This window comes from Schistocerca gregaria, chromosome 2 (assembly GCF_023897955.1).
Source record: "Schistocerca gregaria isolate iqSchGreg1 chromosome 2, iqSchGreg1.2, whole genome shotgun sequence".
NCBI lineage: Eukaryota > Metazoa > Arthropoda > Insecta > Orthoptera > Acrididae > Schistocerca > Schistocerca gregaria.
Window position 1 is genome coordinate 376,460,653 of NC_064921.1, and position 14,309 is coordinate 376,474,961.

Genomic DNA, 14,309 nt, shown 5'->3' on the forward strand with positions numbered 1-14,309 from the left:
GGATGTCTGTCAGTAGTAGAATAAGTTTTGCTTCCAGATCTCCTCTTTGCTCTGTGGGCAAAATTGGGACTGGACAAACAGTTGATCAGTGTTCCCAAATTCAAACTCATACAGTAGTGCTCTTAGGTGATGGCTGGAGAAGTCACTCCTTTTTTCTGAGTTATAGTTTCCGTGTAGTAGCTACTATAATATCTTACATGGTAGTTTGTTGAAGTTTAGTAGTTCTGAAAATAAATAATAAAAAAGTGTAAGATTTGTTACTGGTTGTACTTCTCTCATTCAAAATTTGAATCCATTAAAATTTTAAGGAGAGAGCATGCCTGTTTTAGTAGAATATTGGTACAGAATTGTGAAGTTAGCTCTTATTAGTCCCTAAATTTACTGATCGTCTTTTTTGAACTTGTTGTTGCTCACTCACCAAAATTTGGCATGTGTGTGTTTCTCTTCATCCCACAGCTTGATAATCATGAAATCAAACCTGGCAAGAGTCTGAAAGTTAACATTAGTGTTCCAAATCTGCGACTTTTTGTGGGCAACATTCCAAAGTCTAAAGGCAAAGAGGAGATTCTGGACGAGTTTGGTAAATTAACAGGTAATGTGTAAAGAAAGAGACAAAAATTGATGTAGTTTAGAGACAGCAGGGGTTGGATTGGGCCCACATCACAGCTGTGCCTCTCAGCTTGTTAGTTAGTTGCCCCATCCATTTGATGAATGTATGAAATTGCCAAATATTCAAGCCAGATGGCAGAGAAATTACCTACTGAGGTACCTGCCTTGCACAATTTAATTTGTGAGGATGGGTGCGGCTTGCTAACATTCAGACGGGCAGAGTTTCCTGAGGCTCTGTCCCATTCCCACCCTCACTGTCAAAGCAGACCAGCCAATAAAGCAGGCATAAGAGCACCCCACAGGCGAGGCAAGCTTAATTGGCGCACTTCCTTCCCCATTGTTCTTACAGCTGAACGATTACGAAATTCGGAAAGGCAAAAAGATTGGTGTTACAGTATCATATAACAATCATCGCTTATTCGTTGGGAATATACCCAAGAATCGAGATCGTGACGAGTTGTTTGAAGAATTTTCAAAACACGCACGTAAGTTGAGATTATCGCTTAAGCCGATAAGTCATTTTGTTTGAAAGTTTGATTGGCTTGAACTAAAAGATTGGCTGGATAGAGAACTGCATTATGCTAACATTTGCCTTTCTAAGTTGTGCTCCATTCACTGATTTGAGCACGGTGGGTGGGAATGATGGATGGTGTAAAAGAATTATCTTTGATACATAGACGACTTTTTTCCATGTAAATCATAAATGACTTAATTTTCGTTATTATTAATGTGAATTGTATCAAGTTGCATGATTTTTAGTTTTTATACATAGTCATGTGTTGTAAGCAGGCGTGCTCAGTCCGCAACTCTTGCTGCTGAGGAACTTTTAAATGGTAAAAAGAGCAATGGATATAGGTTTAAGAATTGAATTTACATATGAATGCCTTGATTCTTATGCTAATGTGCTGCCATGATTGATTCTTCCTCCAGCTGGTCTGACAGAAGTGATTATATACAGCTCACCTGATGACAAGAAGAAGAATCGTGGCTTTTGTTTTTTGGAATATGAATCCCACAAAGCAGCATCCTTAGCTAAGAGACGGCTAGGTACTGGCCGTATAAAGGTGTGGGGATGCGATATCATTGTTGATTGGGCAGATCCCCAAGAAGAGCCTGATGAGGCTACAATGTCAAAGGTATGTTTGGTGCAGGAGGCATGATCATACTAGTTGCTTCATACTAGTTGCATATATGTTTGGAAATTAATTAGGAAAATGACAGTGCTGTGATTTAGTGTTATTGCTCTGCAGCGACAGTTTTCCACCTCGTGTATTATAATGAAGTGAAGTGTTCAGTTTGCTGAAGTGGCAATAACCATTGTAATAAACATTTACCTCTTATCTGAGGTGGCTCCTTTGTTTTTGCAGTAATGAAAAGTTGTTTATTTTTTAAGACAAATAGAGTATATGAGGTCTGTTTAAAAAAATTCCAGAACTTCATCCACAAAATTTTTCTGTACTTGATGTGCTTACTGTGCATGGCCTCTATTGAAATAATCTCCTCCACAATTGGTATGTCACTTCTGACACCATTTCCACTCCTGGAAGCAGTTGTGGCAGGCCACTTGCCATGCATGAGTTTTCTTTTATCTTGTCTGTCATTGCGAATCGTTGTCTTATCAACTAGCTTTTTAACTTGGGAATGCAGTGGTTATTTCTGGACAGTACGGAGAATGAAGCAGCACATTGTTGTGCAGTAGTCACGCACCAACAAGGATGAATATGTGGGTGCTCTATCATAACGTAAGAGTCATAAATTGTCTCGCCGCGTTTCAGGCCATTTCCTTGTCACATTTTCTCCCAGACATCGCAACACATTCTGGTAGTACCATTAGTTAACAGTTTGTCCCTGTGGGACAAATTCGTGATGAACTATCAGTATGGCATTGACATTTGACCTGACCTGATTTCTTTTTTTTTTTAAATAAGAAAGCTTTCTCAACCTATTGCAAAGATTGAACTTGGCGTCAACATCATGACCATAGACCATCTTATCACCAGTTATGATTCTCTTAAGGGATATCTACATTTACACAGATACTCTGCAAGCCATAGTACGGTGTGAGGTGGAGGGTACACTGCACTGCTTGTTACTTCCTTTTCTGTTCCACTAGCAAATACGAGTGAGGGAAAACAGACTGTCTGTGTGCCTCCGTATGAGCCCTGATTTCTCTTATATTATCTTCGTGGTCCTTGCGCACAATGTATGTTGGCGGCAGTAGAATCCTTCGGCAGTCAGCTCCTAATGCCGGCACTCTAAATTTTTTCAATAGTGTTATTCAAAAAGAACGCCGTGTTCCATCCAGGGATTCCAATTTGATGTCCTATTCTCCCAATAAATCAAAGACGACCGTTCGCCTTCCCTACCGCAGTTCTCACATGCTGGTCTCTCCTCGTATCACTTTGCAGTGTTATCCCCAGATATCTCGATGATGACTGTGTCAAGCAGAACAATAGTGATACTGTATCCAAACCTTACAGATTTGTTCTTCCTACTTGTCCCCATTAACTTACATTTTTCCACATTTAAGGCTAGCTGCCATTCATCACACCAACTGGAAATTTTGTCCAAGTTGTCTTGTATCTTCCTACAGTCACTCAACTTCAACACCTTACTGTACACCGAGACGTCATCAGCAAGCAACTACAGATTGCTCCCCACCCTGTCAGAGAACAACAGGGGTTGTATCACACTTCCCTGGGGGCACTCCTGCGGCACCCTTGTCTCTTATAAATGCTTGCCATTGGGGCAACATATTGGATTCTATTATTTAAGAAGTTTTCTAGCCACTTTCATATCTATGAAATTATTCCATATGCTCTTACTTCTGTTAACAGCCTGCAATGGGACACCATGTAAAATGCAACATCTCCTTCTCATTTGCACAATTGATAAGCTCTTCACAGATTGCAAGGCTAAGGTCCTTCTGGTCTTAATAGACTCAAGAGCTGTAGGACGAACTTGGTGGCTACTCAAAGCATTCCAAGATACTGTGTCAGGATTTCATGACTTGATCCAACTGAAATGTTACATTCTTGTGCAATCTCTTGGATAGTCAATATTTGATTGGCACCCACAATTCGTTGACATTCCTGACGTGAACATTGTCAGTAGACATTAAGGACGTCCTGAACGAGGGTCATCTTAACTTTCAACTGATCAATTTTAAACCACGTGAGCTTTTCATAACACCAAGTTCTTATCACCATTATCACCTGCATCATTTGGTGTGTGTCTCTGTAAAGGTTTTCTTGAGTTTCACGAAAAATTTAATGCAGACGTGTTGCTCCTTGAACCCTGCCATCTCAAAATTCCTGAACAGTGTGACACAACATTCTACTCAATACAGCACTGAATGGTAACTAAAAGATATACAGCAATAGGTCTTCTGGCAGTTGCACATTAAATACTGGTGTGTGCAGGTTCCGGATTTTTTTTGAACAGACCTTATACAATAAAAATTTAGAAAACTTCGTAAACCAGTTGACATGTTTGATACGTAATGATGAACTTTTTGTCCTGTTATGTTTATTTTCAACACAAGTATAACTTACCGAACCCCAGTAAATGAAAATGGTACTTACTGTAAGGTCGTATTGTGGGATGCACAGGTATGTTAAAAGCTGTACTTATTGACTGATTTCTAAGATACATTTTGTTCAAGGGTGGGGGGATGGTTGTGTAGTTAAGTTGATAGTATACTCTTCCAGGACCAACATAGGAATTGTTATGGTGAACTGAGATGCAGATACCAAATTGACTAGTGCATCTGAAATTAATCTGATAGCTATCTACTAGATGATTTTTCATCAATTTTCATCTGTTGTAGGTAAAGGTGCTGTATGTAAGGAATCTCACGCAAGACTGTTCTGAAGAAAAACTGAAAGAATCATTTGAAGCTTATGGAAAAGTGGAAAGAGTGAAGAAAATCAAAGACTACGCTTTTATCCATTTTGAAGACCGGGAAAATGCAATAAAGGTGAGTGCCATAAATACATATGAGCAGTAATAATTGAACAACCTTTCAGTCGATCAGTACTTCACATTTGCGCTCTGCAGCATTGTTTAAGGCATAGTTAGTGTACCTCGTGCCTGTGTTCAATTACGTCGTGCCATTAACGGATGCTATTTTGCAAAAGTTCAGCCCTACCTTTCCAGTTTCCTTGATCTGTGCTGTCTATATACAGGAAGTTTTCTATGTTTCTGAATCTAGAATCTAAAATATCTGGCAACGGGGAATTTCAAACATATCATGAACACCAGGGAATTATGAAGGAAACTTGAAAGAAAAGAAAAAAAAAACACTGGAAAATCACATTTTTGTCTCAGTAAATGAAATGACTTGTTTACTGAGGTGTCATGCGCTGTCGCTGGCTGGGTGCAGCTGAGTACGTGTGTGGCTTCCCTACTGCCTCATTACTACTGCTTAGTCCCCTTCCTACCACTCCCCTCAGTGGGCAGGCAGTGTTGCCACCACTTCTTGTTGCTAGTCTAGCAGCAGCCAATGAGATGCATGATGAATAAAGCTATGGCCGAAAATGGTCTTTTCTAATGTTTCTGTCTGTGGCTCAGCAATCGTCTTTTTGGTGAGTTGCTACCTATCCTCATTATTATTGATTCTCAGAGTATTTTAACAAGTTATCTGTTGCATGGATTGATCACCACAGTTCATTTCATTGACAAGCTGTATGTGGCTCATGAATAGCTAGCCACAAAAGTGCTTTCTGCAATGGGCGAAAACTGCAGGCTGTTTTTGCAGGTATCTGTAATGGATTGGGCCTGCCAGTCTGAAGCCATTTGATTCCCACTAACTTGCAGGCCCTGCCCGTTGTCTCTAGTCTCACCAATCTGGTTACAGGCTGGGTCTGCTTGTGCGTGACTTACTGCAGCAGATTTTTATGGTTTATCCATGGACCCAGGACTCAATAGGCCAGAGGTCATGGGTGATGGATTTCAGGAATTGTGACTGTCTCATTGCAAGTACATTGTGCAGTGTGGTGTTTTAAAGGCATTTGTTCTAGTAACTTTTGGCACTTCAAAAGTAGTTGTTATGTTAGAATGCATGGACGATAATAAGAACAACATTTTGTCATTTGCTAGCAGTTTGTACATTATGTACTCATACATTTCTCAAAAGAAAAATCACACTATACCTGTAAGATATAAATATTACACAGTGGGCAATAACCGACAATAACGTTGATGATAGAACCAACATTTTATTGGTGGTCGCCTACAGTGTTGGTTTACACAATTCTTTCCTGCCTTATACACTTATTTCAAGAGGCCTACTTTTTTGAGGTTATTTCTCAAATCAGTGAAGGTATTTTAAACCTGTCCTGTGACTCCAAGGAAATGTGTGTTTTTGTCACCAAGTATGTTGTTTTATTGAAATAAAATAACATCAGTGGTCTTAATGAAATACATAGGCCATTTTGCTTGCTTTGCCATCTAAAAACAGTTCACTACAAAAGATGTTGATGTTAGTACTTAAAATTTTTTGCTCATATCAAAAAACACCATCTCCTTGCAAGTGTTTTTTAGTTTGTTTTTCCTCGTTTGCACTGATCTTTCTTGTACCATAGATGAAAAGACAGATTGTCAACTTATGTCTTAACTTGCTCTTATCTCAGAATTGGTCAGGGAAAAATCCTATTACTAGTCTGGAAAGCAGGGAATTTCACATGGGGAATCTTGTGGTAACTCTGTAGTCCTCAAATTACTGTGTGTGGATTGTTTGTGTATGTAGAAAATGTTACTTGTGTGCTAAAACCATGATACAGTAAGGGCATTTTCAAAAAGTCTTCAGAGATTGAGATACCACTGCAGTTGACCCAGGTAAACTGAAGGAACCCTTTTGAAATCCTTGTGTCAATATGTATGTATTGGCCATTTCCCTAGAGATAATCTGCTCTTATCATACCATTTGGTACTAACTCTGTATTATTTATGACAGTGTCCATTGACCCACTGATGCATTAAACTGTCCAATAAAAATCAATCTCTCATCCAGTTAATTTCATGCATGTTTGTGTCTGTCCTAGTAAATTTGCTACTGTAACAATGGAACCTGAAACTTCAGTTGTGGAAAAAGCCGCAAAATATTTGCTGTGTCCAACAACTGATTTGTACATTTATACTTCATAACGAATTTGTTGTGTTACAGATAAATGTGATGGGTGAAGTTTCCATTGAGCAATATTTTTTTCATTTCTACGGGGAATCAGAATATAAAGTATTTATACTATTTGCCTCTGTATCTGCTTTATGCATATCTTTCTTGGTTTAATCAGTCTGTGTATTCATACACAGTTTTTTTATGGAGGGAAAAAATCATCTGAGCCGCTTTACCAGATAACATTGTCAAACACTGGAAAGTCCATGTTGGAATATCATAAATATTGAAAAGGACTGATTGCTAATTAAGCTTCCATTTAGTAAGTTGTAGTCAGCTTGATTGAAACTGTAATTTGGATGTCTCAGTAAAATCGACATCAATATTCGAAAAAATGTTTGCCTTTCTTGGAGTGATCAAATTTTCTTGTGATGTGTGGTTCTCCCCCCTCCCCCCCCCCCCCTTAATTTTTTGGTATAGAAGTTCTGTTAATTTAAAAATGTAGTTCTTCTGTTCACTTTTTAGTGTTATATTTTTATACATTTTTAAGGCCATGGAGGAACTGAATGGAAAAGAAATGGGGGGTTCTGCAATTGAAGTTTCATTGGCAAAACCCCCATCGGATAAGAAAAAGAAAGAAGAAATTCTACGGGCCAGAGAACGTCGCATGATGCAGATGATGCAAGTCCGTGGTGGATGCTCACCATCACACCCGTCCATGTTACCTCCAGGTGTGATGCCCATGAGGGGCCCTGGAGGACCGAGAGGGCAAGGGGGGGCAGCAGCTGCATCCTTGCGTGGTCCTATGGGCCGTGGGGATTACGGTAAGTTAGCACACATACCTTGTCATTTTCTTTCTGTTCCTGCAGCTAGATCATGCCTTTGCAGCAGTGGGCGAATAATTAACAGGCTGTTACTCCATATTTAAAATCACATTTTAGGGAAGAGGTTTAGTGGTCACATACCTCGCCACGTGTGTTGGAGAACACACAACAGGACCTTGTGATCTGTTGTATTATACATTTAAGTATGGTTGAAAAGCTTGTAAGTGCATAATATGACTCACTTTCTTAACAGACTAGGTGCTAATTTCTTCAATGCGTTTGGATTGTTCAATTTTGGATAGAACAAGTCACTGTGAAGCGCTTTGTTTTTAGGTATTGCTGGTTTCGATAAAGGTTTCACCAGTGACAAACAAGATTTCAACACTTAACCTAGTAAATTTGCATTCACAATGCCCCCCCCCCCCCCCAAAAAAAATCATTTTTGAGGGAAGGAGGGTATAGTTTGTGGATAATCCATCTTCACTTGAAATGTAAGAAGGAGACCATGTGACAAGTTTAAGAATGTTATGACTGAAGCACACATTTTTTTGAAATGGAAGGCATCTTCTCTAAATCTGCTGATAACATTTGGGCCTTCTTTTGTGTCTGAAGCTTTCAGAAAATTGTAGCATCCAGTTGAAAATGGAGTTTGTATTATTGTACCTTCTGGCAGACAAGTCTTCACAGTTTCCCTCTCAAATAATTGTTCTTGCTTCTAAAATAGGCTGTTGTGTCATTAGTGTTCACTTTAATGACAGGTAGCACTTGTTCTTTTTGGAGGTCCAATTTTGATTGGATTATTTTGCTGTTAGCTTTCTTTTATACTCATTTACTAAAATAGTAAAAACATTGGAACGATTAATACATTGTTGGACATACTCATAGGTAAGGCTTATACACCACATAAACTAATGTACATACAACTGAAGCATATAGACTTACTTATTATTTCTAGAAATGCAAATACACATGTATATTAATGCACACACAACTTGATACTGCGAGTAAATTCAAAGATACTCCTTCTACCTGAGTAACATACACTACAGTTGATCCCTTAATCTCCCCACTTCTCCCAATAATGCAGAGCACCAGAATGTAAGGAATTGAAACTTTGTTTGATAGCTATTTGGGGGAGGGGGGGGGGGGCTGTCCACTGTGTTGGTTCAGCTGCTGGACAAGATGATGTTATGGCTGTTTGTTGGGGAGGGGGTGGTAACTTCAGGTGATGTCTGCGTGGATGTCTCCAAATGTAGTGTGACTTGTGACGTCAGTGTTGTCTTGTAGGGAGTGAAGGTAGGGCACACATTTGCTTGACCTGCTCAATAGAGACCTTTGTGGTGTTGCTGTTTAGAGTTTCTTGATCATGTGACCTCGTCACAATGCCGAGAAGGGTCTAGAGTAAGGTGGTTGGAGCACTGATTTGACGAGGTTTATGCGGAATATGATGTGAGTACAGTTATCAAAAACTTCGTGTGTCAAAATAGGGTGTTCGCCTTGGCACAAAGCAGCCAGTTGACAGATCTTGGCGTTTGGTTTGGAGTTGCTGTAGGCACTGTGACAGTTCTGCTGTGGATGGCACCGCTGCGGGTGCGAGATGGTCAGCTCCCCAAACACCATTTCTACTAACGATGCCCCGATATCCAGCTTTAATAAGCACACTTGGTAAGTGTGAATGAACGGAATATTTAAAAGCTCATAGCTAACTGAACCTGTTACATACTAATAAAATAAGGTCACAGGTCCCATAAAAGCAACATGTAAGTTCCCTAATCACTCATAGTAAGTGTAAATCAACAAAATTATATATAAAATAACCTGGAAAGCTCATCATTAAGTCCTAGAGATATTCCTAGACTGAATATCAACTAGTATAGGTGTTACAGTTTGTGCAGGGTCAGGCAGATTAAAAGAAATTGTAAATACAAAAATATATGTAATACATACCATGTAGTATAATAATTGTGTTCCTGATAAAATATTAGATAGTGACATTCAAGGGGTTGCCAGGTAACCAAAATGTGCAAAATATTGTATAATTATTGACATTTGAGGACTTGCAATAGGAAAGGTTCTAAGCGACAAAATCATGGATATGAGGAAAATGAGTTTTAATTATGCTAGATATTAATGGTCAAAATTGCACTATTAATGTATTTTATTTGAAAGTTAAGCATAGTGTAGATCTGTTGTAATATTCGTGAAAATGTACTGAAAGTGGAAATGTGATAAAAAGCTCTCTCAAGTGCTGTAGTCCAATACTTAGGAAGAAGATAGTAAAAGTTTATTCTGCTGTTGTAAAAGTGTTTGTGGTCATTATTCATAAGCTATTACATAATTTCAATCAAATCTTTCTTCTTTACTTCACAAAAGTGGCTTATAACATTCAGGACAGGTACTTGCTGTTTCTTTATGCCCTGTACTTGCACAGCCTTTTCTCTAAATAGGGATACCTTCCCGGGCCTCAATTTCTTTTAAGCTTCTCCTGGTCTTAACTACATGAGGCTTATGTTTGTCGAACTATAGCCACTGTACTCTAGATGTGTTTAGATTTGCTGTGCCTATATTAGAATCTGACGTCTTGAAATCTAAGTAGTCACATGCATTCATGTTACTGACAGTAAATGAGGGAATGAATATGTATTCAAGTAATATCTTCCCTGTGAAAGCTCATCCAGCACAGGAGGTAAATCGCTATACTGATCGCTAACTTACACCGTGGTTTGTGCATGAGGTGTGCTTGCTTGTATGTTTCTCTTTTGCTGACGAAGGTGGTAGCCGAAAACTTTATATAATTGTCTTTTAATAGTGGATGTCTGCAACTAAATGTGTGATGAGTAAGAATCTGTCTTCTTCCTACATCGTTGATGCTCCTACCGGGAGTTTCCATTGTTTGATTTTGACAGTAAATGGCTTTGTCTTGATTGCTGTATCACATCCTCCACATCTTCTGGAACGACACATTTGGTAACTGAAGAATAAGTAGTGTGTCCAGTTATGGTGTAAGTTAGCAATCAGTAATGAGACTAACCTCCTGTGCTGGATGAGCTCTTGCAGGAATACATTTATTACTTGAGCTTACATATCTATTCCCTCTATTTTCAGTTTTTTCCTCATTTCTGCCACAACACCTTCTCCTTTAATTCATTGTGTGTGTGTGTGTGTGTGTGTGTGTGTGTGTGTGTGTGTGTGTTTTTTCTCCCTTACTCAAACTGTTAAAAACATCTATCGCCTCTGCTATTTTATCTAACACAGAAGAGTAATCATGCGGAACATAAAGCCTTAAATATGTTAACAGCAGTAGCTGTTAAACAACATGCCATCTGTTCATTGGATTGGCTACTACATTGTATTTGTGACAGTTTGAGCCTTTTTGAACTTTGAATGGAGATCTCATTTCGCACAAAACTTCAAAACTCTTACTATTAAGGTACTTGGAGCCTTTTTTTTTTTGTTTCAAGTCTTAAATTGTAGGTGTGATTACCTTGCTCGTGGTAGTATTGCTCCCTGGAGGCTGCACACTGAAATTCATGCTATGAAAAAATTAAAAGTCTAAAGGAATTAACTCTTAACTCTACCATTGAGAAAAACAGATTAATGTAAATATAATCTGTGTGTCAAGAGACAAATGTAAAATGAAGCAGATGTTCAATCACCTGAAGTTGGCTTACACACTAAGGAAAGAGTTTCAAACTTTAGCTATAATTACAGCAGAAATCAGATCATATAGAAGAAAGAGAAGAATGTATCATTTTCTTATGTGGCATACCACAGTATGAGAATTTGCTGCATATGTCCAAGAACTACCAGACATATCTAACAGCATTTGTCGAGAATAGCTACATATTGACAACAGGCAGGGAGCAGGTAATTATTCAGTCAAATTCTAATGGATATTACTGTTTTCTGCCAGACCACCACCACCTTACTTCCTTATCCCTCTGCAACTGGCATTGCTGTACAAGGAACACACACTCCACTGATTGTTCCACAATGCTCCTTGGTTGTGGGCATTCTGTTGGAACCGTGCTGGCCCCAGAGGGATTCTGGAGTGATCTGCACACTGGTTCCCAAAGGTGTTTTCAGTGAGTGATTTTCCCTTCGTGCCACATTGGAAGCAATAATGGTGTGGACGCAAATGACCTCAGTGATCAGCATTTGCAACATTTATGTACCTCCAGTCAGGTCTCTTACATAGAGTGGACCATCTTCATCCAATAACTCCTCCCAACCCCCAGTGGTGGAATACCACTTTGTCTTGATGGGTTTTCTACTTGACCAGTTTCTTACTGGCCATGATTTGTGTCTCCTCAATGATTGTACTCCTACCCACCTTTCCAGCTACTGATTAACAGTCTATTCTCCCAGTATCACGGCTTTCCTACATTGGTCACCACATAACAATCTTTCTAACAGTGAGCAGACCCCATTCTCGTAATCCTGTAGCTTCTTCACCATTGCCAGATGGGCTGTCTACCACACTGTGCTTTGAAGAGTCAGCTGGTATTTGTATGCTTCTGCTGTTACCTTCATCCCCCACTGTCAGATTGCATTGATGAAGGTGTGCAAGATGTCTCCAGTGCAGTTTCCCCTTTCTACAGGTCCCTCTCCATCACTGGATTATGCCATGGTGGACCAAAGACATTGCATAGCTCTTACAGACAGCTGAAGAGCCTTGCAATGTTTTAAGCAACATCCTTTGCAGACCAACCTCATCCCTTTTAAGTGGCTTCATACTAAGGCTCGCTATCTTGATTTAACACATTAGGAAGGAACGCTGGGAATGATAATGGGAAATGCAATACCAAGCTTCATAGTCTCCTGGACTGCCAAAGATTCACATTTGGAGCAGGTCTTCTCCATCTGGATAATCTCTTTACTGATGTGTCGGCTCTTGCTGACTAGCTGGCAGCCCACGTTGCAAAGGCATTGGTGGTGTCTTGTGCGGCTGCCTTCTGGATGCACAAGTGATGAGTTGAAGACATCTCCCCCCCCTCCCACCTCTTGGATCGTATAATGAACCTTTCATTGACTGGGAATGGATTCAGTCTCTCTTCTAGTCTCACGGTCTTGAGCCCTTATTAAATTCATAGTCAGATATATCATCATCTTACTTTCCCCAGTGGCTCCTTCTACCCAGGATCTTCCCTTCACAATGGTGAGACAGTATTGTAGTTCCAACACTTAAGTCAGGCAAAACCTCAACATCCACCAACAGTTTGGGCCGATTAGCCTCACTGACATGCTATGCAAACTGCCTGAAAGGTTGGTTACATGCAGATTATGCTGGTTTTTCAAATCTTGATGCCTGTTGTCCTCCTAGCAGTGTGGTTTCCAGGGGGACAATTCACAGCTGACCATGTGATTAGTATGGAAATGGATCGTGGTATGCTTTCTCCAAATGCCAGCACCTCATTGCAGTCTTTTTTGACCTACACGAGGCATATGACACTGCCAGGCACTATCATATTTTAGTTACCCTCCTTGACTGGGACCTTTCAGGCTTCATACCGGTTTTTGTCACTTTTTATTCCACCGGTTGTTCCAGGTCCAGGATGGTGCTTTACAGGTCCAAGAGAGTGATGCCATGCAAGACTCTGTGCAGAGTGTCATACTTTTCCTCATTGCTATCAATGGGTTAGTGACTTTTTTTCTTGCCACTGATCACCTCCGCAGTGCTATGTTGATGACTTCTGCATTTGGTATAGCTCCCACTCTCTAGCCTTGGCTGAACAGCAGCTCCAAGTTACTATCCAATGGGCTTCTGCTTGGAATGTTTCCCAAGGTTTCTGCTTCTCTCCTGGAAAAATGCAGATCGTTGTCTGTACCACAGTCCATCCTGGTCCACCTTCGACAGTTTCTTAATATTCCATTACATCCTATTCGTTTTGCATACTAAGGGTAAGGGCATGAACCCCTTGACAACAGCCTCTGGATGGGATAACCACGACTCGCAGCCCTTTGCCATGACCTCCACTGTGCCTCATCACTGAGTACTACTCATGTTTCTTTGCAAACACCACTCCTCATCTTTGTTGAATTTAAAGTCTCAGTTGTCCCCATGACCATTCACCATCTGTTCATTTCAGTTTTTCAGGAGTGTCAGGATGCTACCATCATTTACCTCAGTGGCTATAAAATCATGGATTGGATGGATTAAGTTTTTACATCTCCTGTCAGCCAGGAATATGCAGTGTTTTTATGGTGTAGCTAATGGCCATTAACAGACATATCTTGACTGGGTTTTAATATATAACAACTGAGTGAGGTGGTGCAGTGACTAGCATACTGGACTCGCATTTGGGAGGACGGCGGTTCAAACTCGTGCCTGGCCATCCTATACAGGTTTTATATGATTTCCCTAAATCGCTTCAGGCACTGCTGGGATGGATCCTTTGTAAGGGCACGGCTGGCTTCCTCCCCCAAATCTGATGGGACCGATGACATTGCTGTTTGGTCCCCACCCCAGATCAACTGACCAACCAACATACCATGATTAGAAAGTACATTATGACCACCAACTTGCTATATATATGAACAATTCCAGGCGATAGAAGCATCACCTGGCAAGGAATGACTGCTAGTCAGACACACGCATGGTGTATGTAGTATTATTGAGCATGCTGTCCATATGTAGAATGGGCAGGGCACACAAACTGGTAGAGTTTGACTGGGGGCAGATAGTGATGGCCCAGAAGCTTGGCACCAGCATTTTGGAAACTGCACGCCTTGTCAGGTGGTAAAGGAGTACTGTTGTGAGT

General features: G+C 40.2%; 1 protein-coding gene across 29 annotated transcripts in view; it reads left to right on the forward strand.

Moving 5' to 3' along the window:
* The window catches only part of LOC126320215 (heterogeneous nuclear ribonucleoprotein R), a 243,340-nt gene that overhangs the window by 198,964 nt on the left and 30,067 nt on the right, over positions 1–14,309 (forward strand). For 20 of the 29 annotated variants that reach the window (XM_049993776.1, XM_049993766.1, XM_049993901.1 and 17 more), the window contains 4 exons: positions 457–592; positions 1,540–1,745; positions 4,439–4,588; positions 7,275–7,548. In XM_049993776.1, coding sequence (XP_049849733.1) covers positions 457–592; positions 1,540–1,745; positions 4,439–4,588; positions 7,275–7,548 — 766 coding nt within the window. Of the gene's footprint in view, positions 1–456; positions 593–958; positions 1,095–1,539; positions 1,746–4,438; positions 4,589–7,274; positions 7,549–14,309 lie in introns of all 29 variants that reach the window. The other 9 variants (XM_049993772.1, XM_049993800.1, XM_049993771.1 and 6 more) reach the window with 1 other exon arrangement.